This window comes from Simochromis diagramma, unplaced genomic scaffold (genome assembly GCF_900408965.1).
Source record: "Simochromis diagramma unplaced genomic scaffold, fSimDia1.1 OVJJ01000590.1, whole genome shotgun sequence".
NCBI classification, from domain to species: domain Eukaryota; kingdom Metazoa; phylum Chordata; class Actinopteri; order Cichliformes; family Cichlidae; genus Simochromis; species Simochromis diagramma.
Window position 1 is genome coordinate 1,523,931 of NW_024387057.1, and position 26,114 is coordinate 1,550,044.

General features: G+C 42.2%; 1 protein-coding gene across 1 annotated transcript in view; it reads right to left on the reverse strand.

The window, feature by feature from the left end:
• si:ch211-168d1.3 (ras and Rab interactor 2) overlaps window positions 1–26,114 on the reverse strand; it is a 51,238-nt gene that overhangs the window by 4,283 nt on the left and 20,841 nt on the right. The window contains exons 2-11 of the mRNA XM_040045131.1: window positions 17,748–17,891; window positions 17,232–17,346; window positions 15,420–15,492; window positions 14,776–14,867; window positions 13,941–14,113; window positions 13,455–13,739; window positions 12,759–13,314; window positions 5,341–5,649; window positions 4,800–4,931; window positions 2,806–2,975 (exon numbers count right to left, since the gene is read on the reverse strand). Coding sequence (XP_039901065.1) covers window positions 2,806–2,975; window positions 4,800–4,931; window positions 5,341–5,649; window positions 12,759–13,314; window positions 13,455–13,739; window positions 13,941–14,113; window positions 14,776–14,867; window positions 15,420–15,492; window positions 17,232–17,346; window positions 17,748–17,891 — 2,049 coding nt within the window. The remainder of the gene's footprint in view (window positions 1–2,805; window positions 2,976–4,799; window positions 4,932–5,340; window positions 5,650–12,758; window positions 13,315–13,454; window positions 13,740–13,940; window positions 14,114–14,775; window positions 14,868–15,419; window positions 15,493–17,231; window positions 17,347–17,747; window positions 17,892–26,114) is intronic.

Sequence of the window (26,114 nt, forward strand, 5' to 3'; positions counted from 1 at the left end):
GGAGAGGAACCACGTGACGAGACAGAAACGTTGTGGATGACAATGCCTGTTTTCCATGGCATCTGGTGGACCGTTACACAAACGTGGGGCCAGCAGGGTGATAATAGGAGAGTGTAGGTAAAAAGTCAGCGTGCGTGTGTGTTAGTGTGTGTGTGAGCGCGCATTAGTGCACGACCGGTCGTAAGCCGGCGGCCCCAGATCAGAGGATTACCTCTAAAAATGTCTAAAAACTAATCCCCCCAAATGAATTTGAAACGTGTTTGCACTCAGAAAACCAAAACAGGGAAATCCAGGTGTGCTCTTTCACCTCTGATTTAAAAACCGGCTTTCCAAAAACTCCAGCTCTGTCCCCGACTTCATCAAGAAGCTTCAGCGGTGATGCCCGAAATCAACTTTGAGTCAAATGTGGGTCACTGCTCCTTTTTTTTCTACCCCACCTGCCAGAGTCACAGATAGAGGACAGTGTGATGTTGCTCAACACTGTGTTGCCATCAGTGTAATTAATGTGCTGTAATATCTGACCTCTTTGGATGGATTAGCACCTCTTTTTCGATGTCACTTGCTTCTTTCGTGCAATTTTTATGTGCCAAAGCGCACTGTGACAGTTCTAAGCAGATGCTGGCCGCTCCAAGCTGCAAAGACCACACGTTTGATACGAGAGAGACTTTGATTGTTCTGCCAGAAGAAAAGAGATTTTAACTGGTGCCATCAAGCGATGATTTGCTTTGTTATTCTCTGACAGTCAAAGACGAAGCCAGGGTAGCCTGCTTCTGAGTGCAGCTTTGTGTTTAATCCATAAACGTGCAGAAAATGGTTAAAGCTATACTGCTGTCCAACACCAGCACTAGTCAAAGCAGCATGCAGAAGCTTTGCAGCTGCATGGAAACACTTGTCTTGGCCCTTGTATGAGGTAAGCTAGAGTAGATCCAGAAAGTATTCACATTTACTAAACAAGCTATTTCTAGTAACTCTGTAATTATGCTGAAACTGCCAAACTGATAAATCAAACACACAGTTTCTTGGTGAAGGGGTGAAATCAAAACCCCAAAGTAGACTCCTCTGCAAATAGAACAAAACCTGCAGATTGAGAACATCTGAGTAAAAGATGTTCTGGTCTGATAGGCGGCATGGTGGAGTGGTGATTAGCACTGTTGCCTCACTGGGTTCGACCCCACCTGTGTGGCATTTGCATGTTCTCTCCGGGTACTCTGGCTTCCTCCCACAGTCCAAAGAGATGCAGTTAGTGGGGTTAACGTAACTGATGATTCTAAGTTGCCCATAGGTGTGAATGTGAATAGTTGTCTGTCTCTCTGTGTTAGCCCTGCAGTCCGAGCATCCTGAATTGGAACCTTGATGGATAGATATTCTGTTCTGATGAGCCTTATAACCCCAAAAAACATTTAGAGAAAAAGATTGGGACAGGAGATAGTTGTCCTCCGACGTCTTCTTAAACCTGGAAATAGCAGCAGGACTGAGCGTGCAGGATGCAGGACATAAAATGTCCACATCCTTGCTGCGAATTAGACTTCAAGCAGCTCCTACAATTACTTCCTCTTTCTTACAATCTAAGACGTGCTGGTGAGCGCGCAGGGGATAGACTGTTTAATACCCAAGTCTGATGCTTTGCTTCTTACACTGGGCAGCTGTAGCTCAGGTGTTACAGCAGGTCCAATCAGAAGGTCAATGGATTAATCTCTGACTGCTCCAGGCCACATGTCTAAGTATCCTTGGTTAAGATACCAAACCCCGAGCTGACACCCCTAAACCCCCTTGAATCCATCCGTTGGAGTGTCAGCGTGTGTGAAATGGTGGATGTCCAGGAAACGCCAGGCACTGCTTGGTAATAGCATCAAGCTGAGGGAAAGGCAGACTGATCAGAGCAGAGAGACGGAGATAAACCACCTGACAAACAGGCGACGGTTCACCTTTTTAGCATGACAGTGACTTGAAGCTAATAACCAAACAGCCACTCTGGAGTGGCCTCAAAGCAGCTCTCTGCCTGTCCCTAAGTGACCCCATCAAATCCCAGACTTAAACGCCGCAAAACATCAGTCGAGAGGTCTGAATAGGCGCCTTGCATCCCATCAGGCTGAGAGAATCTGCCAAGAAGTATAGAATAAAATAAAAGCTTATTTTGGCTGCTCCCTGATTCCCAACAGGGTGCCACAGCAGGGTAGCTCTGCGTGTTTAATTTGGCACATTTTCTTTATGCCAGATGCCCCTACTGATTCAACCTCAAAGGGATTTGCATCTCCTCCTGGGATCAAACCAGAGATCTTCTGCTTGTTGGGCAAACGTGCAAACCACTACATTATGGAGCCAGTCCAAGAAAAATGGAATAAAAGCCACACTTTTACAGGCTTGACCAGAGTTATCCAAGAAAGCTCAAAACTGTAAGGAGATTTGTGCAAAGCTACTGATTAGCATTAGTTTCTTTATCCATATTATCAGTTTAATCCAATTCCCTGCGTTTGTAATAACCTTCATGTAGAAAAACAGATTAAAGAAAGAAAAAAATAAGACATCCCCCTCACATGTGTTTGTTTTTCTTTTGATCGTCATTCATCCACCTGTAAGATTCAGTTTCGTGTCTTTAAACCGTTTCTGCCGTTAAGTCGTCCACACGGGCCAGAATATCCCATTAGAGTTGTCTCACTGCATAATAAGCAGCTGTCCACACATAAATCACCATTTCACACAAGAGAGGTTTGTGTGAAGGCTGTATACTACATTACTCCACAACAAACCCACATGTAATGCTACTAGGGCTTGTGCACTGCTACAATCGAAGCAGGCGGCGCCTACTTGGCTCTGCTGATTCTCTTTCTGTCTCTGGGCCTCTCGGCTCCGTCTGCAGCTCCACTCTTTCAGCGCTTCTTGGACCTCTGGCGTCAGGCAGCCCGAGAACGGCTGCTCCTTGTCCAGGCTCTGGATCAGACGCAGGCTGGCGTACACGCTGGTCAGGTAGTAGCCACCTGTAGGCGAAAAAGGTGTAGGAGGGAAAAAGAGTGTAAAAACAGGACTAAATCTTGCATCACATAGTACTTCCTCCTACTCTGTCCTTAAAAAGATTGTCTTAAACTTCACTGCCATGTTCTGCTTTCAAGAGATTTTTCTTTTTTTTGTTATTTACTTCCTAAATTCACTTCCTACACTCTTCCTGTGTAAGTCAGAGGTACGAATTAATAATAGAGGATACGAATTATAATAATAATGTAGTAACAGCTACCAAAATACAATTAAGACAGAGTAGATTATGAACAGTCAGTGCAATTTTAAGACAAAAAGCGAGTAAAATGTGAATCATCAAACGCAGATTTGTGGTAATATTTGAAAATGTGTATTTTTGAAACCAGGAAAAAAAATTAACTAGCTGTCATAAACCTTCATAATATCTGTTCGTTTTATTTTGCTGTTACCTGTGTTCCTTCTTTCTGTCTTTTGTTAGTTTTTCATCTTTAACTTCCTGTTTTAGATTGAAAGGTTAGCTTTTTTTGTGTGTCTCTTCTGGTTTTAATTCCTGTTTGTCTTCCTTTCCCGTTTTCACACTTGTGTCCTCTCTCCTGCATCCATGACAATTTTTGATTATCAAATACATCCAAGTATCTACAAAAGTTTTGCATCAGTGTTTTATTTCTACTAATCGAATTTATTCATTAAAGTCACTTTTCTTTATATGGGAATAGGTATGTAGTATTAGTAGAAGTCCAACAGCACAGTGTTTGTTAGACTAATTTGCATTGCCACCATAGAAACATAAAAACACATAAGAAAAGCTTCACACAACAAAAAAAAACACCAAATCACTTGTGAATGACCTTTTTAAAAACAGTTTAAGGTTGCTCTTAAAAATATTCCAGTCTGGATACAATTTGATTTCTTCTTCCTCTTTCAGCTGCTTCCTTTACGAGATGCTGCGGCGGGTCATCTGCCTCCATCTCACCCTATCCTCCTCCGTCACACCAACACTCCTCATTCACTACACCCATGAATCTCCTCTGTGCTCTTCCTCTTCTCCTCCTGCCTGGCAGCTCCACCTTCAACATCCTTTGTCAAATATATCCACTCTTCCTCCTCTGCACATGTCCAAACCCTCTGACCCTTGTTTCTCTAACTTTCTCTCCAAGCTGCTCAACCTGCGCCGTCGCTCTGATCTACTCATTTCATCTCCAGCTCGGTCTCCTGTCTTTTTTGTCAGTACCACCGTCTCCAAAACATACATCACAGCAGGCCTTACGAAGGTCGTAAACCTTCACTCATGCTGCCATCCTTCTGTCATAAATCACCCCTGAGACTTGTCTCCATCCCCGCCACCCTACCGACACTCTCTTTTTTATCTCTCTCGTGCATTGTTTATTGCTTTGGACGGTTGACCCCTCTGTAGGCAAAGATTTGAACACCAGAAGAGTTGACTGCGTTTTTCTGTCCAAATGAGGATTTAAATAATGATACCTTGCAATTCCCAGAAGAAGTTACTGACCCCCAAACTCAGAGGAATCAAAAGCACCTGAGAAGGTAATTTGGTCCTATTTGGCCTTTGGCCCATAAATTACTTTTGATTGTTATATCATCAAATGTTTATGTTGTCTGGCTATTACAGACGGTGATTAAAAATAACCTGACTCAGTTATGCACTGTGCTGTCCCAAAACAAAGACAGCAAATGTACCAAAGCAATTGTGATAGCTGCTCCTGCGCTGCACAGTAACAGAGGTTTAATGATAGCTGTTGAACCAAAGATATCCTGGGACGACCTGATACAGTGTTGCGGTGCGACCGATGCCACAGTTTAGGACCTACCCTCTCCTCCGAGCCATGAGGGCTCCAGCAGCTCCATCATGTACTCCACCTCTATGAGGATGTGAGGCTTGTTACACTCCACGATCACATAAGACAACGACGGCAGGAAATCGTCCCAGCTAACTTCCTGTCCTGCATATATATTAAGAGAAGAAAAGGAAAAGAAGAGGCTGTCATCGTTCTGACAGCTTGAAATGAACATTGTACCAAATAAACAAGTGTACAAAAGCAAGCAGGTTGTGCTGCTGCCCACACAGATACAGTTTGAAATGTGAAGGTTTTGACAGTGAAGAATGGCTCTGCAGAGACGCCTGACCTTCATTTTTTTCGTCTTTCTTTTTTTTTGTTTTTTTTTTACAGCCAGGATCACAAGCAGCAGCGACAAAGCCCTTTATCTGTAAACGCCACAGAAAGTGAAAAGTCTCCAGTCTCAAACTTGATCTTTAACTAAAAACATCACAAATCCACATAAAACTCCAGCTGAAGTGACTCCATCTCTGGCTACCTGTGTTTCTGTCTGTGCAGCATCCAGCAGTCTCACCGTGTAAGGACCCCATGGCCTTGTGCACACACTTGCACACTTGGAGCAGCAGCAGCACCTTGTCGATGGGCGAGTGCGTCCGCTGCATCAGGACCAGTTTCTGCTTCACCCTCTCCACCTCTCGGCTGTCTGGAACGCCCGTCCGAACACCGAGCCTTTCCATGGTGGCGTCCCCTTTCAGCCGGAGCAGGTTCTGGGTGAGACGCTGGGTGGAGCCGTCCTGATTGTGCAAAGCGACCAGGGCTTTCTCGAGGTGGGACCTCAGAGGCCTGAGCACACAGGAGAACATGGAGCGCTCCAACGCCAGGTCTGCGAAAAAGGGGAGGGGCTTGTTATTCGGGAAAACCAGCATTTATTCTGACAAGCTGATGCACAAGGAAGGAAGAGAACTAATTTTTGTGTTTTGTGCAACTGGGAAATACTGACACAGAAAGGTCTGCAGCAACACTTTTCATAATGCATGAAATTCCTTTTAAATTAAGAAAAAGCAGAAGAAAAGCTTTTTTTCCAGTTTTTATTCTGTCCTGCATTTTGAGAAGCACCCATGGAAATTAAAACAAAGGTACGTCTCTATAAGAGGATCTTGGGGCTGCACCTTCTTCCAAATGATGTAATCACCTTTTTGGGTGAGGAACAGTGTTGTTCCACTGTGCATCACTGTAAATATAACTATAAATATAACAACAACCACTCAAAATTCTTCAGGTAATTTTATATTTAAACAATAAAAATGCAATTAAAAAATTGGCTCCCCCTCCTATATTGTGGTTTGGTCTTCTGCAGAGGCGTGTCTAGAAGGTGGGCATGGGTGGGCACCAGCCCACCCTCAAAATGTGATTCCCCCACCACCAAAGCCTTCAAACCAGAGGAATGTTAATCTTGTAGTTCCTGATACCACTAGATGAGAGCACAGATAGGACTAGCAGGAATGTAACTGAGTACATTTACTCAAGTACTTTACATAGATTTAATGTACTTGTACTACATTTAAATATTTCCATGTATTCTATACTTGGAATGCAATTATTCCACTTCATACGCCATTTGTTTTTAAAGCTTTCGTTACTTCTTATTTTGCAAATTAAAGAGATTCACACATCAGTAAATCAATAATTATAACCCCAAAACATCATTAGTACATTTACTTCAGGTACTTTACATATATTTGAAGATACAACCTGCAAACTATTAAGCTAGTTAAATAGGATTATAACTGTTCCTTAGGTTAAACATCTAAATTCTTTTTTCCACTTTGCAAAACAACTATTCATCACAAGATTGTGTTTAAATTCTCATGCAGTTTCACTTTTCACACAATAAATCTGCAAAGGCAGGGCTGTATATGAGCTTTAAATGTTATAATTTATTCAATTTAATATTTCTAGATAAATGCCAATGTCAGTTGTTTTCTATGGCACATTTAAAAGCAACAAGGTTAAAAGTAAATGTGCTTTGCACAACAAGCAAGATAAAACCACAGTTCAGTAAAATAAACGTTGCAAAAGTGAACTTAAAAGAAAGCATATTTGAGACACTGTTCTTTATGCTCACTAGTCAATAGAAGAACTTTTTTTACTTCACACCTGAGTCTTGTGCTTCAGTGCTGCCTCCCTGTACGGTATCAACACCCATGCTGCAGCGCAGTAACATCTCGTGCTGCTAATGGTTTAATGAAATCAATTAAAATAATGACCTCATTAACCTTGCTGAAATTTTAACCAATTTTCAAGTGGTTCGGTTTAGTATTTGTTCCTGATTTCCCATGAGACCCCACGGCTGGCTCTGCATCCCAGCCCACTGCCACTCCATTTACAAAATCCTGGAAATGTCTAAGTGGGGGGCGGGGGACCATTAGGGACCGTAACATTTTATCTACATTTATTTTAACGATTACTGCTCTAAAATACTCAGCCATCATCCAGTGACCTGCGATAAAGTGCACATAAAGTAAAATTACCTTCAGAAAACAGACAAATATATGAAAATATATAAAAAAAATTCCAACAAATAACATTGGCTTGATTTTTTTTAATGATCTCGCCCACGCCGTGTCAAGTCCCATTGTCTGGTTTCAAATTAATATTTAGATTATTTATTTAGAACCTTCATTTAGAGGAAAATAATAATTCAGATAGCAATGGATCTGACAAAGTACGCTTAATGGAGCGATCCACAGAAACACAAATTACAGCCTTAAAAGGTTTAACTACTAACACACATTACTTACAGAGCGTACTGTACTTGACTGTGTGCTTTCTGTTTTGCCTCACATCATATAAAATCAGATGTGCTTTGGATTCGGGAGATTATTGCTGAGTGAAATGCTGTTCAAACTCTTCTGCTGTAGTGCAGAGTGAGTGTTTGTAGAAACAGCTCCTATTTTGCATGGTCACATTAACCTGAAAGTGACCCTCCCTGCAGTTCACCTCCCGGCACAGTTTTTCCATTAACCCTTTTCTCAGAGCACAAACCTTTGCAGAGACACAGGAATCGTTTCAAGGTAACACAAATCAAAGTGATCAGCAGTCCTCCTCTGGCTGCAGACTGAGACTGGGATTTGTGCCTGCTATTCTTAGTCAAGACATAGTTACAGCAGCACATAACTGCTCCAAGAAAAAAATGTCTAGACTGTCATTTCGATCATCTCTCATCGCTTTGGGCGTGTTAAAGCCTGGGAAGACTGAAGGTGGTGAGATACCGTGTAAAAAAGATTAAAAAAACAAACAAACAAAAGGCGATCTACGACCTTCGGACAATTTATTGTGAACGCTTATTTCCATCATTGAAAGTTACAAATTATTAGCAGGTAGAGCTAAATCAGAGCTAAATCAAAAGAAATTGAGTTATTATCTCAAAATTGAAACTTCAGATTTAGTTGAATTTTTGAGTCTTTTTAGTTGCAGAAACAAGTTTCCATAATTTATGGCAAACATCCTGGCAGTTTTGATTGCATAGTATCATTATAATTAATAATAATACCTTATAATAATACCAGCTATAACAGTTTCAGCTCTTCTGGGAAGTCTTTCCACACGGTTTAGGAGTGTTTGTGGGAATTTTTAAACATTCTTCCAGAAATACATTTGTGAGGTCAGACACTGATGTTGGACGAGAAGGCCTGGCTCTCAGTCTCCAATCTAATTCATCCCAAAGGTGTTTTTTGGGGCTGAGGTCAGGACTCTGTGCAAGTTCTGTCAAAGCACACTCATTCATTCATGTCTTTATGGACCTTGTTTTGTGTACTGGTGCAAAGTCATGTTGGAACAGGAAGGGGACATCCCCAAACTGCTGCCAAGGTTGGGAACATTTAATTGTCCAAAATGTTGGACATGTTGATGTCAAGCATTACGAGTTCCTGTGTGACTGAACCTTTGCCTACTACTTCATGGCTCAGTTGCTGTCGTTCCCAATCGCTTCCACTTATAATACCACTAACAGCAGTGAGGAAATTTATTAACTGGACTGGTTGTACAGGTGACGTCCTATCACGGCTTGTAGAAGCAGTCTGCAGGCCTAGGTGTTCGATTTTAAACACCTGTGGTCATGGATTTAATTTGAACAATGATTTGGATGGGTGAATGAATACTTCTGGCAATACTGTGTATTCATTACATAAACTAGGGATCCCAGAAACTACAATAGTGGCTCTAACTAGCAGCAGGCATAAGCTATACTTTCTCATCTTTGTTAGTTTTTCTGGGAACTCCTTTGTATCTCCCAGCCAATTTTCCACCTCGCTTGCACAAACCTGGCTCCCTCCTCGCTCTAGTCTCGCCTGCTTACCCACAATTCTTAGAGAAGTGCTTCACAGATGTCACAGAACTGAAATAAGGGTAAACCTTAGCTTTCTGTTCAGCAGGTCCTCACTTACATTCCCCTAAAGATAAAACACGCTTTAAAACCTGCCTCCAATGAAGAAACGAGCATATTTCCTGCAAATGTTAAACGACTCGTTTAAACCTCCCTGATCATGTAATTAGAAATGACATTTTCTCATCCTCTGAAAAGCTCAGGAGTGTGGTTTATTTATTTTTTTTTGGTTTTGTTTTTCATTTTGTTTTGGGGTGACAACAGTGAACTCGTGTACATGTAACGGTTCACATGCGAGCCTTCCCTTACACGTGTAAAAAACACACACTCGGTGGTTCTCCTGCAGTCAGTGGGCAGTCCTGACTAAGTGGGTAACAATTCTCCAGTGCACACTGTTTTTCCACTCATCATCAATATCCTCCACTCCCTCCTCTCCATGCTTCATGTTTCCCTGCTGCATAATCCTTGAACATCTCCCCCATCTACCTCACTATAGCACTCCCCCTTGTGATCAATCATTCCCACCCTCTAGTCTCTGTTTATCCACCTCCCTCTCTGCTCCATCTCTCTCTCTCTCTCACACACACAGCTCTGGAGAGTAATAGATTACATGTAATGTGATTACAACCCAGGTACAGAAAAAAAAAGCTGACTTTTTCTTTTCTCTCTTTTTTTCCCTTTTATTTTTTGAGTTGTTACTCACAGTTCAGTAACTGATTACATTTTCAAAGTAACCTGCCTATTTCGATCTCTCCCTCCCACCCTCCTCTGAATCGTGCTGCTCTTCAAGTGAGCGTGGGACTGTGATATCTTTTTATGATAAACGAGGGGGAGAAAAAAAAATGCAAATGCCTCCCACCGACGCAAAGCGAGATAAATCAAAATCGCAGCGCAGGAAGGAAGGAAGGAAAGGGAGGACGGAAGGCAACGGCCGACCGCTCTCCCCTGAAGCCTCTGAAGCCAGGCAACCATCCGTCATCACACATTTACACACAAGCACACGCACCTCCGAGCGCAGACGCACACACGCGCAAACGCTCGGCCACACACAAAGCAGTCCAAACACGACCAAACCTACGCAGAGGAGCGTGTCAAAAGATCTAACTAGAATGCTTCCAGAGTAACACCCTGCGATGTCTTTACAATAATGAGACGAGTCCCGCTTTGAATGCGATGGATGTGAGTGCAGGCGCGTCGGGCCGGGCTTTCCTAATGCTATTTTCTAAATACCAGAGACAATATGAGCTCCACTGAATGAGACTCTACCCCCCCAACCGCCCCCCTACGCAAACTACTTTGTGTTGACAGTGCCTTTCACTGGAGCCCGAGCAGCCCACCATTTATCAGAAAAGGCTGTCTGTTTCCACAGACCTGCATCCTCTGGCACAGTGTCTATTGAATCACTGTTTTCTAATAGTACAGTTTGTTGGTTTTTTTGCTTTGTTTTACACATTTCTATCTCTCCTCGGTCCCTCGGTGCACTCACAATCGCCTCCTTTTTTAAATGTGATAAACCAATCAAGCATTCATATGAGAAAGGGTGGTGAGGATATTGCGCTCAGACTGTGATCCAGCACAGTCAGCTAAATTTGATCGAATCCTTCCCTCGGCGAAGCAAACTTACTTTGAGCTCCTCTGTGGCTCAAACTGAAAGATACTGAATGTCGTACAATCATGTTTAACTGTTTAGTTTTGCTTTGAGGTGTGAAGCGCTTTTGAAGATACATGTTAAGGAAGTGAAAGGATTGAACAGTCCTATCAGAGCGGGGCTGCCAGGGGGGAGGGGTGGGGAGGATCATCCACACCAATCAGATTATTGACAAAATGACCGCGCTATAGAAGCAGAGGACCAGCAGTGCAGTACCAACTACAGCACTGAAAAGACTCACAGTTGAATGGATAACACTGATCATCTCACTAAAAGGAAATTTAGCCTTTATATGGATGTTTTGTGAGTTTTTGAGGCCCGTCTTCTAATCAGGGTGTGTGGCTTTATCTCCACATGGGGGGTCATCATGTGTGAAATCACAGCCAATCAGTTCTCTGGAAAATAGCATCACCGTTCCTGGAAGATCCTTCAGACCTCTGTTTGTGGACAGTTGGAGGGTCTAAAGTTTTTTAATAGAGCGTGAAGTCTCTGTGTTTCAGTAACTGATACAGATTCTTAGACTCTTTCTTTTAAAACTGACTACAATTTTTCATCAATTTTATTGCTCTATAAGCATCAAGATATGATTCTGAAATGGGAAACGGATGTATACTTGTGGACTTTATATCAAATTCATGCCGCATTTTTTCTTTACTTGCTCAGAGAACATTAAACCCCTTTGGAGCAGCAGGTGATAAAGTTGTGATATTGAGAAGTCTGTTAACCCACGCAGACGGGCTCTCCTTCGTGTCTTTAAATAGATTAAACTTTGTGAATATTGTCACTCTTTACTTACTTTTAATCCCAAACTACTGTACAGAGTTTGTCCTCTATCTCTCTCACACACACACACATGGCTGATTTGTCTGTAGCAGCTGTGTCACTTTCAGCCCATATTGTGTGTGTAACCTCTTCATATGTTTTTTTGTAATATTGTAGTTTTATCTTCCTTCGTAAAAATCCTCCACTCTGCTGCCTGCACTGTTATCCATGATTATGATCAGCAGGATGCTGCCAACACCAACCCGTTCCTGTGAACACACTTGTAGCTAGATTGATAAAGCCTGGTTTAACTCATTGAGCTGATAACGACCTTCGTGTGATTGCTTATCCTGATCGCCAGTGTAAGAATAAGTGAATCCAGATAATAGAAAAAAATGGCACAGGTCTAGCAGACTAGGAATGGATGATCTGATATCGCTGTGTTGGTGTTGTTCCAGGATCAACATTGCAAGTGACCAATCACATTGTTGTGACGTTATTCTTTGGCGCGCCAAGCCATTCGTGCATTTATGAAATTCCAATGTTGCAAGGACAATATCAATTCTGCTTACTGTTTATTAAAGGGTCAGGGTCAGGGTCCGTTGATCGGCGGACAGAGGCGGTTTCTCGCAGCTTAAGTACAGTTTTCAGTTTTTCCCGAAGTCGCAAAAGTATGATGTCACAACATTCTGATTGGTCACTTGCAATGTTGATCCTGGAACAACATTTACTATGTTGATCTGGGAACAACACCAACATGACGATATCAGATCGTGCGACTAGGAATACCCCACCATGGTAAGAGCACAAAGCAAGGCCAGCAGGACAATGCTCACGTCTTCAGCTCGAACTATGAGAACTGACTTCACCTCAAATTCTCTACAACAACATTCAATCTGTGCAATGAGCTCAAAACAATTCGGATCCACAGAGGCCACTCAAAGCAACCATCAGGACACCACAAAACACCCTCAGGAGGAAACTGAACTAAAAAATACTTCATGTTGAATTCCAGTTATTTTAATTTGTGTAACAAAGTAAAAACTAAATGTTCCTCAATGGAATAAGATTCTGCTAATAAACCTGCTCCAGCTCCAGCTTAGAGAAATTTCAAAAACACAGATCAAACTATGTTTTAAATGCACCTTGTTTCATATCAGAGTGTATTTGCATGTTAATTATGTTTGCATTTGCTTACCCTTCTCGTTCTCTGGCACCAGGGTTTCAATGGGAGGCTCCAGCTCTCCGCTGTCCAGCAGGCAACACTTTGCCTGGGACAGAAAGAGGCGCAGACCCTGCAGAAGCTGCACGGAGGTCACGCGTGATGAGGACGATGCCGAAGGCGAAGACGTCAGGGATTTGAGCACCTCTCTCTGCTCTAGGAGGAAGTCCTGAATGATACCCCCGAAGATTGAGCGCCTGTCTCTGGACAGCTCTTCCACCAGCCGGGTGAGCCGCTTGTCTGGTGCAAAGAAGCACACAAATGCCTCGCTCATGCGGTGCAGCCCGCCGCGACCTCGAGAGCGCAAGAGTGGCGGGCGATGGTAGGCGTGCATTTGGGTTTGGGACATGCTTTCAGGTTCCGTGTCTGAGTCATGGTCCTCATCCATACTGCTGAAGGAACTGCTGCTGTCGAGCTCAGCCAGAGATGGAGCCGGGCGGCGCTCCATGGCCAGAAGTGCCACCTCGATGCCTGGCTCCTCAGCTGGGCCAGACGGCTGGGGCTTCGGAGGCTCCTCCACCTTGGGAGATGTCTTGAAGAGAGGAGAAGTTATTGCATGATGTGAAAAGCGACATATTTACTATAAATCAAGACAGAAAGGAGGTGTGCTCACATATCCGTATCAGTATAAGCATGCTTTGACGTGCAAATAAAGATCCTGACTCTTATTACTTGTGGCACATAGACAGACATCAGGTCATCCTCCTCAGCAGATCCAGGTGAAACAGCAGGAGTTCTCCTCAGGACGCCTGCACCGGCGTGAACTCTCCTCTGTGGGTTGTCGTTGGTCTTGTTCAGCCTTTCTGACCCACCAGGTTGCTCAACCGAAAGGGGAGGTGAGTAGGAACCAACCCCCTCGAGGGACAGATTCATGGAGGACTCAGAGAGCCGGAGCCGCATGCTGCGCTTGAAGCGGTGCCGTTTATTGGAGGCACTGTGGTTTGTGAGCTGTTGCTGCTGTAAAAAGGGAGGAAATGGATTCAAGGGTAGATTGATGAACTGTTTATTTTTCTATAAGTGATTATCTATAAGAGTAAAGTGCAGGGTGTAGTTATTTATCAGTTGCACGGACATTTGGATTTAGAGCACTTGTAGAGGCCAGAAAAGCACCAACGGGTGTCCTTGAAAGGTCTCAGAGAAAGCTTCTAAGCAACTAACCTTGCAAACCTCCAGCTGCAGAAAGAGCGGGTTAATGAAGCACAGTTTGCCTTGTGTGCCCCTTGACAGCAGGGGACATCGGTCCTGGACCCCAGTCTGGGCCTGACTGGTGGATGCAACTGGCTCCATCGGTCCATTTTGGATGTCTGAAGCACTCGGTGAACTCCAGAAGTCTAATTGAAAAACCAGGAGAGGGGAGATAACTTAAATATTTGAGTAAGTCTTTATTGTACTTTATTTTACAAGTGTTTAAACAGCGTTCCCATTTTTTAATGTTTCACCTGCTTGAAAACTAAAACAATACACAGCACAACACACAACATTAACCTGTGTTTTTTACTGCAAGCTGATCCAGAAGCAGACTGATTTTGGAGAAGCATGATGAGAAAGAGTCTGGTTATCACTTTTCGCAATGAAGTCACACCCCACTGCACTACAGAAGCATGCCGCACATTTAAAAATAGACGCAAGCTGGCAGCCACCACTTTAGTCAGCTATTACTTTACCCTCTCTCTCAAACTTTGGTTTTCTGTCAGCGATCTCGTCCTGAACACATCTTTAAAGTCCTTAAATCTCATTTAGGTTCAGTGTTAAAGGGGGAAAAAACCCTCAACAGCCCCACCCCCACCTCTGGTTAGTGAATTATGAGAGAGTAGGACAAATAGGAAATACCTTATGGTAGCAGCTCTGTTGGGCTGAAGTATTTAGGCAATTTAGACAATTAGACAGGCTGACCCAAAAATGCTGATCTACGTTAAGTAACACTTATTATTTGGAGCAAGTGAATGTACCTGCTGCTGCAGTTTATTTTTTAAAGAGGCCACCAGTGACCGACCTTGTCCCATGTGTGAGATGGCCTCCAGCTGCCTGTGTGTTGACGCTCTAACGATGGCATCAGGTAGCTGCAGAGGCAAAGGCAACACATCCCTGCAGATCAAAGAAAAAGAAAAGTTCAAGTTTGAAGATATGTGAGATCAGAAAGTTAAAACTAGATACAGTCAATTTTACTACATGCAAGGAAGTCTGTGGACAGCTAAAAATTACGGGAATAAAACTGGTTTTAAAAACCAGTGGGCATCAAGATGCAGAAGAAGATTTAGGACCCAGCGTGCAAAGACTTTGCTCCCATTTAGGTGCAAAGGCATTAGGGGAGATCTGCCACTTCTGTTAAGAAATAAGATTTGGGCATTCGGCCATCCATAGTGAAGTGAGGACTCTGCATAGGCCAGTGAGGTTGAATGTTAGCAAGAAGAATGATTGAGATTTATTATCAGTTGGCCAGAGGGGCCGATGGCGCGATATGGCAGCCTCGCTTCGTCCAGGTCTGCCCAGGCAGCTGTGGCTACAACTTTAGGCTTGCCTCCACCAGTGTGGGTGAATGTGAGAGTGAATGAATAGTGGTATTGTAAAGCACTTTGGGTGCCTTGAAAAGCGCTATATAAATCCAATCCATTATTATTATTATTATAATATTATTACCTGCTGATACAGTAGAAGGCCACCAGTCGACACAAGTCAGGGAAGCTGAGTGCTGAGCTCTCCAAGGCGAACGCTGGTTATACACAGACAGAGTTTGATTGACAGCTAATGGGAGCAGTGGGACACTCGTTCAGCTTTAACAGGAAATGTGCCAGTTGCAAAAAAAATCTGGAGGACCCATCCTCTCCGGCCCACATCACTTCACCGAGAGAGTGTCTGAGCTGCACTGCGCCACAAACGCTGACTGGGTTGTCAACTCTCACACTTTTGACATGAGACACCTGTTTTCAGTCTGTCTCACACTCTCATGCTGTCAAAACAAATCTCGCTCCAATTAAGAGGAAGCCACGAAAAGAAGCCTTTATGAAAAGTAATCCATGTTAAACAGGCTTTCTCTCGACAGTCTGAACGCCAACATCACAGAAAGCACCAGACTGCAGTTTAGTTCGTTTAGTTAGTGGATGCACACTTCGCCAAACTTCACCAACGTCACAGATCGACTTTCGTGGATGTTGAGTTTTGCCTCGTTTACTCGGCTCTACATTTTTCATCTATTACACATTGAAATTCCTACAAGAGAGCAGAAAATCACTGTGATGAGTTTGTAGCAGGTTTGACCTTCACCAGTAATACATGTAATCCGTTTCTGACAAGCCTTTAACAGAAACTAAAGTTTACTTTGTTTTATTGATTTATTTGATTATTGGATTTATTTAATGAACTTTTCTCTGAGTTTATTGAATATCTGCTGCATTCAACAGCAGCATGATCCATTCGAGCATCTCAGAGAGCAGTGCAGCCATCCTCTGTAAAACCATTTGTTTTGCTCTTTTTAACAGATTGATGTGTAAAGTAAAAAGTTTTCTCGTTTATTGCTTTTTGAAGTTTGAAGTTTTTGAAGTAGCAGTGATTTGTATCATTGTACCACCTTTCTGCTCCATTACGGGTCCCTACTTCAATTTTTTTTTAGCTCCATCTCACCCTAACCCAATATTCTGTCACACCAACTTCAAACATGTCCTTCTTCACTACAGCCATGAACCTCCTCTGAGGTCTTCCTCTTTTCCTCCTGTCCAGCAGCTCTATATTCAACATTGTACACTATCCTTCTTCAGCACACATCCAAACCGTCTCGTGCTTGTCTATCTTAACATTTTCAACTCTGCTTCCTGTGTTTTTGTCAGTGCCACTGTCTCTAAACTATACATCTTGTTGTAAACCTTCCCTCTTACTCTTGCTGCTATCCTTCTGTCACAAATCACCAAGACACTCGTCTCCCTCCACCCCTCCCTTCATTCTCCTATTGCTTTTTCTGTTGCTTTGGGTATATTTAAACTCCTCCATCTTTACGTCCTCTGCTCCTTGCATGTTCACGTTTCCACCTGTCTCCCTCTCATTCACACATGTATTCTCTTTTGTCTTTCATTCCCCTTCTTTCCAGTGCATACCTCCACCTGCCCCAGGCCCTCACAACAGATCATTATGTTTTATAAAAAGGCTAATTTTGAATATTACATGTGATATGATGAAATAATTATCAGTTAATTTCGTTTGTGCACATCTAAAAAGACGTAAAAACAAGCCTGACATGGTCTTTTTTTAGAGGTACAAAGATGACAACTTAGTGGCTGTGTAGGTAATTTCTAAAAAATAAGAGTCCAACCCTGCTGTACTCCAACACAAGCCCTCTCCCCCACATCCCCTCGCCCCTGATCTCACTCAGTCTGACTCTTGGCAGCTGTGGATGTGTTGAGTGTTATGTGTATTGCTTCAACTGCAGTTGGCTGATAATTTAGCTTGTTTTATACTCACTGGAGTCCTCCTCACAGATGAAGCACTCCTTAACAGAGGAGGCACTTCTGTCCGCTGTCACCCTCAAACACAGCACCTTCCTCTGGGTAGAGCTGCATTTGCGCACTAGAAATGTCTGTAAGCACAAAAAAAAAAATCACCGAAAATAAGAACAGAACATTTTTTTCAATTTTCTCAGGTCTAGGAGATGATGTCCACTTCGTGATTAAGGTTAATTTTCATGGTTTTCAATCAAACACATTTCATTTTAATTAGTGGAGAATTGCAGTTGGCATGAATAGGTTGATTGGTGGTACTTAGATGATGATGTTAATTAGATGAGGACATTTAGACCACCCTCAGTAAATATGAAGCTAAAGCAGGGAGAGCCAGGAATCATATCCACGTAAGGTTTTACAAAATCCTGCTTTTTTAGTTACATATGTAACCATCCAGTTCATTGGTATGCACAAAAGATTATTCATTATTGTTTTACCTGATTAAATAGTATGAGTAATATGATTGATAGTTCCTCACCCCGACAGGTTCTCTGAGCAGGATGTAGAGGGCAGCTTCTTGGTTGAGTGACAGCTGCAGCCACACAGGATGTGTGAGCAGCAAACGATCCAGGACGCTGAAGGCCCGCTGAGAGCCTCGCTGGGAACTGCCCACCTCCTGCATCTGCAAGACAGATGCAACCAGAGAAAAAAACAAATCAGACAAGCTGTTCCTGTCAAATATTTCAAATTTCAAACTTCAAATCATGATTTTTTATTTTAAGGACAGAAGTTTAGAGAGTTTCCACACAGCAGGGATGTCCTGGGATCAAATTCATCATGTGGCCAGATCCTTTCTGTGTGGAGGTAGTAGTTAGGGTGGTTAGGTTAATTAATTAACAAATTGTTCATAAATAATCTGTCTTTCACAGTCCAGTGACAGACTGGAAACCTGTCCAGTGTATACCTCTTCTAGACAGGCTAGACTCCAACCCCTGTGACCCTGATAAAGGTAGGAGGATGGATGTACGTGTTTACTCTCTGCCCCCGTAAAAAGTGATTAGGTTTCATATTTTAATTGCTGTTGTTAGCATTTTGTACCAAGGGAAAAGCTTTGAAATGTCTTTACTTTAGTTTTATTAAATAGTCATGAACCATTTTAGGCTCTATTAAGAAAAGTAAACACATGTTAGACTACTACTGATAATAATGATAACAATAATCTATTTGCTTATGAAGTCCCACAACATCAAGAATCAACCAAATTTGGCACACAGGCACATCTTAGGCCACCAAGTTTTTATCCATATCAGATATTATGATATCATCATGTTGCCTAGCAACAGGCAAAATGACCTATTAGTGGCATTTAAGGATCTAGTACGTTTTAGAAAGGTTTGATATCACGTTAATTACACAGCATTAATGTAATATTTATACCCACAACAGTTGAATTACACATAATATATTATGATGTCACTACACTGCCTTGCAACAACCGAACAAATGACCAGTTTTTAGCTTTTGTGTACCTACCATGTTTTTAATGAGGTGTGGTATCGTTTTTATTCCACAACAAAAACATCTCACATATGTCCACAAAAACTGAATTGTTCATGATGAATTATAAACAGCATCATGTTACCTAGCAACCACCTACCAATGGGCTAAAACAACCTATTGTTAGCATTTATGCACCTACCACACCTTATAAAAGCATTTTATCATTCCAGTTTCATGAACAGGCCAAACAATACTGTCGCATGGGCATACAATAACAATAATAATAACAAGTTATTCAAATGGTGTGGCCCTTCCCCACCAAAAGCTAGCATGACTCAAGAATCATCTGTGTGGTCCAGCTGCTAGCTTAGCATTAAGCTAGGCTCCAACACTGCTGATGGGACACTTTTAATGTAACACCAGACAAACTATAACACTTCACTTGAGTAGAACAAACTAAATTGTTAATTATAGTTCAGAAGAATATATTATGAATATATAAAATAGTGTTAAATGTCAATAACCGCATGGTGTTAGAGTGGTGTTAGCTTTTATACCCAAGTCCTCCAAAACCTAATCAGTGTCAGTATGTTTACACTGTTGTCAGTTGTACTCCCTGTCTGATGGTTTGCCCTCATTAGTGTGACCTGTGTTTAGTCTGCAACACCTGTTTCCAATTAGTCATCAGCTTCCGTGGAGTATATAAGCCTCTAGCTGTTTGCTTACCACCTGTTAGATTATTAATGATTTCTGTTTAAATATGGCTTGACTTTTGCCTGCCCCTCATTTGGATTGTTTGTCGCACAAACTGATATCCTGTGTATGACCATCGTGTGTTTTCTGGATTGAAGACTTTTATTTCACCCCAACCCCTCCGCCAGCCCCCTCACAAGAGTTGTATTAGATTTGTCAGAAAGCCCACATAAAGTCTCAGCAAAGTGTTATTTATGTCGTGCTGTGTGTGTGATTTATGCAGAGTGCATACATTTTTATTTTTTGCATATTTTATAGTGTGCTGTAAAGCTGTACTTGCTTGAGATAGATAGAATTATTAGACAAGAGAAAGTCAAGAGATTGAAGTGGTGAGTCAATTTTTTTCTTGATAAATTATTCATGGTCTCAATTAGAACATATTAGCAATCCATTCCTGAGCTTTGTGGAAGAAACACCACCAGTTTCCTGCCATGTTTTTTTTTTTTTAAACTCAATGGCCCTAGCGATGACACTGCGGCTCCTTTAGGCCCGCGCCACACTCTGACTTTTACCTGCTGCCTGCCTGTGAGCGGCTTTAACCATCCTCATCCTTTACCAAACTTCACAAATCCTGAACATTTAAAGCAGCTTTACATCCTTCTGTTCCTTCTATAATCTGCCAAAGTCTGCTGTGTTTCACATGCTGCACACCTCTCCTCCTTCTGTCACCACTATAGCAGCATTCCTAAAGAATTTATTGCACTTACACTTTCTAAACAAATTCACCTTTACGTGGACGTGAAGTGAAACTAATTCACTGTCTTTTGGGATTTTTTGTGTTTGCTTATTTTTGGCTCTTTAATGTAAGCTTTCAGTCACAGTGTTACTTTCTCTGTAAGACTGGCTTGCTGCTGGATGTCACACTGTGTGGGCTGCCGGCGAACGCTTGCGAGCGTAGCAGCAGATGGTTGCTATGGCAACCTGGGCCTACACATCCTACCAGGCATTCCCACTCAGTGAAACACCCTTTCTCTAACAAGTTGGAGATGCGTGCACACACACACACACTGTTGGCTGACGGGTGACAGGTTTTTCCGGGGTGCAGAGGTGTTTTATTTCTAGGACGTACTTCTTTCCTTTATTCTTAAGGAAAGTGAAGAAATGATGTTGTTAATAAACATTATATTTCCAGTTCCTCCTTTTCCTTACATCAGACCGCCGAAGCACAGCTCACACGCAACGATCTGTTTCAACGATATTAGTAAAAGCATTATGAATATTGTTTTCCTTTCAGTATCACATTTGAAATTTTCACATTTTTCATCACCTCCTGTCACCTATTACATAACCCTCCCCTCCTCCAGGAGAAACAAGTTCCCAGTCTGCACCCTGCAGGACCATTAACTGTAAATAGCACAGGAAAGGTTAGGAAACAAGTGCAGCACATATCAGTCACATTAGGGTCTGTGTTTTATGATAATAGCCAGCTATATAAGATGCTTTCTCTATGTAAGAGGAGAGTTTTAAGTGTGTTGTTGTTCTTCTTTAGCCTTTTAAACCCAGAATGCTAGTTTTCCAACACCTGTTAGTATTACTTAGTTGAGTTGTTATTGTAGGGTTACAAATTTAATTTAAATAAAGAAAGCCACTTGTTGCAGAGGTCAGATCCAAGAGTTGAGCTGCTGACCATAAAATCAAAGAAAACATGCTTTATTATCTCAACTATCTTAAAAATACAGACTTCTTTCATTCTGTGTGGGTAATTTTAAAAGACTTTTCCACATATATTGCGTCCATGTGTCTTTAAAAGTGGTGCGCTTTAATCAAAAAGCTTTTTCACCATGGTTCATGTTTGTTAATGTTAAAAAAAACGGCTTACCAAATATTTGATGTGGCAGCAGCACCTCAGCTGTCTTGTCTCATAAAGAAGATGGTGGGAATGCAACAGATTAAAGTACTGCATTTAAGTACTAAAAGTCTTGTCTCTTTTTTACTTTTTAAATGATCATTTACTGGTCATTTTAAATGTAGATACCAGTAAGAAAATTAAAGCCGAGTGCCTTAAAGCTCGTGAGTCGTGGAAAACATCAGCCAAAATCCCCAATAGACTCAATGTGGCCCAACATCGATGGCTAAGACGGATCTTGCAGGTCTCTTACCAAGACCATGTCACGAATTAAGACGTCCACCACTGGACTGCCACACGTCCCCTCTATGACATTGTGACTGAGCGATGTATGCACTTTGCCCTAGACTGCCCAAGCAAACCAGACCGCCCCCGTACAACATGGCGAAGGACTTTCGTTGATGATTTACACACCTAAGACATTGCATGGGATGAGGCCAAAGGAGCTGTAGCTGATCGATTACGCTGGCGGAGATTCTGCCACCCAATACGGCGAACAGCGTGGGAGGGTAAAAAGCCTTAAACCTGGATTCCTCTTATTTGTTAAAGGAGGCCAAAATACCTGTGACTACAAACAGTTCTGGCTCCGTAGAAGTGAAAACCGACCTCAGACCTGACTGCTTTAAGCACTTCCCTGATGACTTAATGCTCTTAATTGCTTATTTGGGGTCTTATAGAATAATATACATGAAATCAATTTTGGAAAATTTGGCCACAAGTTTCAGAAAGGAGAATAATATACATATGGTTTCACAGTAGGATCCGCCCCTCATTTATCACATCCAAAATACCAATATAGGGATGGCAACATCAGCTTGAATCAGACAAAACACAATAAATAGTAATAACATAGTAATAACATTGTCTTTTGCAACCAGAGGTGTTGCCCCTTGTGGGTGTTGGGAAAATGGAGGTGTAAGTACCTCCACTGTTTACTTTACTCCTCAAACCCCTGGTCTATGTCCTTCTGCAGTCTATGCCCTATGACATAGCCTGATCTTAAGGTTTGAGCTAGCTTCCTTTAACAGTTCCCATCATTAGCCAAAGCTGAAGTTAATAAAATCTGCTATTTCTTGATATTCCCTGTTTCATCGAGCCGTGGTCGGCCATCGGCCATGGCTAAATGTCCACTGTCATAAATTTCAAACCTAATTTCAATCAAGAAAATCCCTTTTTGTTGGCTTGAGATACAAAGACTGCTTTTGTTTACTTCGAGTAGCTATTGTTTCAGAAAATACTGAATTGTGAAGCTGCAAATCTGCCACTGTTATCCTGGCAAGCCTGACGACAGGCAGTTTTAAATGAATAAAACAAAGGATGAATCTTTATCCTTCAAAAAAATAAAAAAACTCAGACACACTTTACATGTGCGTCACAAGTCAACAAGCAGCATCACTGTAAAAGTACAAGTCATATATCAAGCTGCTTAATGAATAATTAAAATTTAAAATACGTTTTTGTGTGTATATGTGCGTGTTTTTACGACTCTGAGTGGGCTTGGAGAGTCACATCATTGTGTATCTGGAGTCAACCACAGTCCGATGACCCGAACACACACACAAACACACACACACACACACACACACACACACAGGCCACAAGACAAGCAGAGAGAGAATGAGAGAAAAAACACAGAGCAAGACACAAATGTTTTGCTAGCCATCTCCAGGTCCACCTTACATAAAATGCAGTGCTGCCCACACACACACACACAAACACACAAACACACACACACACAGAAAATCTTATGTAATTCCCTCAGAGAAAGAGAGAGGGAGAAACACAAAAGAAAGATAAAAGATAAAACGATGAAAAGAGAAGAGAGAAAAGCCGGCACTGCAAATTAAAGCTTGGATAAGGAAATCACAACATCGGTGGGCCCGCAGCGCTGCGAGCTGGCAGACTGGAAATGTAATAAGCAGAAGGAGACGACGCACGCTGTATATCTAACAAGGTGTTTTTGCACCTGAGGGCAGCAGCTGCAGCATAAGCAGCAGCAGTGGGAGCCCAGCGGGGTAGAGCATAAAGTCTGATGCTGCTGATCGCACTCAGCACTTAACAAGAAGTAGATGAAGAGACAGTTAGGGCAAGGTTTGACTGAAGCGGGATGGGGAGAGGAGGAGGAGGGAAGGAGTGCTGAGCCCAGTAGTGCGATTCAGTGGGGAGTTGTTGAGGATTTTTAGAGAACCTTAAATTATGTTCCTCTTCTGGGAAAAAGGTAGAGGGGAGAAGAGCTTGTACAGTCAAAACTGGAGTGAGTGCCACAGAGGGGGGAAAAGGAGAAGCAGCAGGCTGTTGGTGGGTAATTTGAGCAGGAAACATCAGATTTTATTGTGCAAATAATGACTGACTGCTGGAGAAAACCTGACTACACCTTTTGGAGAGGAGATGAGAAATTTTGAAAGAAATCCGAGCATGAGCGCGATGCTGCACAGAAGGACTGCGAGCGATGACGGGCTGACGGAGTGACTCAAACCCTGACAAAGGACGATTTTACAACAGATGTGAGAAAACACAGCAGGTGCAATAGGTATCAGTGTTTTGTTTAGATTTTATAGGCAGTGGTGCATCATAAATGGTGTACAGAGATTACATCACCACCTGTCTGTCACTGGACAACAACTCAGGACTCGAGAGAAAAACGGCTTTTAGGGCTGAATGTGAGTAAGTCACATTGTGGGGGATGAAAGAGATCGCTAACAGTGACCAGCTGCTATGCTAGAAGCTCAGTTTCATGCAGATGGTCAACATCATGGCGTCCAGATTTGCAGGATGCAGTTTGTCCGCCTCCACAGCAGCGTCCACTCAGGATGCACAGAAGCACAGTGGCGCCCCCAAGGGATCGAGCTTATTTGAAGACTTCACAGACAATGAACCCAAAAAGCTCTGCTGTGTCATGCATGTGAGGAAGAAGAGTATTGTCAGGTGTTCAAGGCAACTACTGGTTCTACAGCCATGAAATATGATTGGTCTTCTGGAGCCTCTACCCGCCCACCCCCACCCCTCACCAACACCACTGGTCTAGAGTACAGCTGATCTGCAGATGAACAGCGCCATTGGATCTAAGAGTGGATAGGACTGTGCATAACACATTTACTCAATGTGAATGGACTCATTACCCTTTAAACATGTCATACAACTATTGTTTTACACCATTATTAGATATTGAAAGCAAATCTACATTTCATGTAGATTCATGTTCATTTGAAATATAAATCTGAAACTAAAATAATCCCACATCATCAACAGTTCAGGCTGCTGGTGGTAGAGGTGGTGCAAGGTGTAGGGGATGTTATCTTGATATACTTTAGTACCAAATACGAATCCTGCCTCAGTAACACCACAGCCTGCCTGAGTATTGTTGCTGACCACATCCATCTGTTTATGACCACAGTGTGTCATCCAGCAGGATAACACACCATGTTACAAAGCTCAAAATATCTCTTGAGCTACCAACCTCCTGAACCACATCCACGTGACGTGGCACATCCATAGTCGCATTAGTGGTGAACAGCGAGTTTGTGTTGCAGTTCACTGCAGAAAAAACATCCAGTGCTCTGCTTTTTTTTATCGTTTTTAGCGTTATCGTCGGTGTCCCTGGGTCTTTTCCTGAGTGTTATGAATAAATCTTCTTTTTTTAGGTACCAGTACTGGTTTTATTTTGTTGTATTTATCCGCGACACCTTAAAGGCCAGTCCATGAAAATATTGTCAGACATAAACCGGTCTGTGGCGCAAAAAAGGTTGGAGACCGCTGACATATTTGATTAACTAAAACTTGTGCATCCTTTCTTGCAGCAAACCCCAAGTGTTTGCTTTGACAAATTACCTTTGGTTCCAGTACGGAGGAAAAAGTCATCTGCATGAACTTTAGACCTACCTGAGACACAACAAGTAATCCATCAAAGAAAGCCTAGTGTTTTGCAGTCACAAGGAGGGAGAAGATTTAAAAATAAATAACAGAATGTGCGAATGTGTTGGTCTTCCATGGTCTCTTGTGTTCTGGGGGCCTCTGGATGTCTGGAGTTTTGATCTCCTCCATACCCGCTTCACACCCTGGAGGACGGGGCTGTGGCCCCCCCACACTCCCTAGCAGATCATTACATGGAGAAACCTTTGGAATGCAAGCATGCTGATCCACACAGGTATGCACACAGGTGTACACACGGGTATTCACAGACGCGGACTAAAGCTTTCTTGGCTGCTGCCTCAAAGCACACTGTGCACTGTCTATCTTGCGTGCTGCACAATATCGTTTATTATTTAGTAACTATTGATATCTATGACTAGCTAGTTTATTGTGATGGTGCTTTGTTTTTTCTATTATTATGTTGCTCTTTGTTGTTTGCTGTCTCCTCTGTTTGTTTGTTTTTTTGTTTGTTTGTTTTTTTCTCCATACAGGTGACCCAGGAGTTTTTTTGTTTTTTTTTCTTTTTTTTCTTTTTTTTTTTCTCTCTCTTCCCCCCCCTTCTCACCGTCTCTTCTCCCCTTTGGTTTTCTTTCTTTCTCTCCCCCTCTTTCTCTCATTCATTCCCCCTGTCCTATTTATTAAAAATAAATAAATAAATAAAAAAATTTTAAAAAAAATTAAAAAAAAAAAAAAAAAAAAATGACAAAGGATGAACTGAAGCTCTGCCATCACGTAATGTCGCATACTGCTGTTTCTGATGTCATTTACAAAAAAAAAAAAAAAAAAAAAAAAAAGAATGTGCGATAAAAACTTAATGTAATGTAACATTAGTAATAACCAAAAAAAAGCCCTCCTGAAATGTGAAATCAGGCTGTCCCAGATTGTTGCATGCTGCCC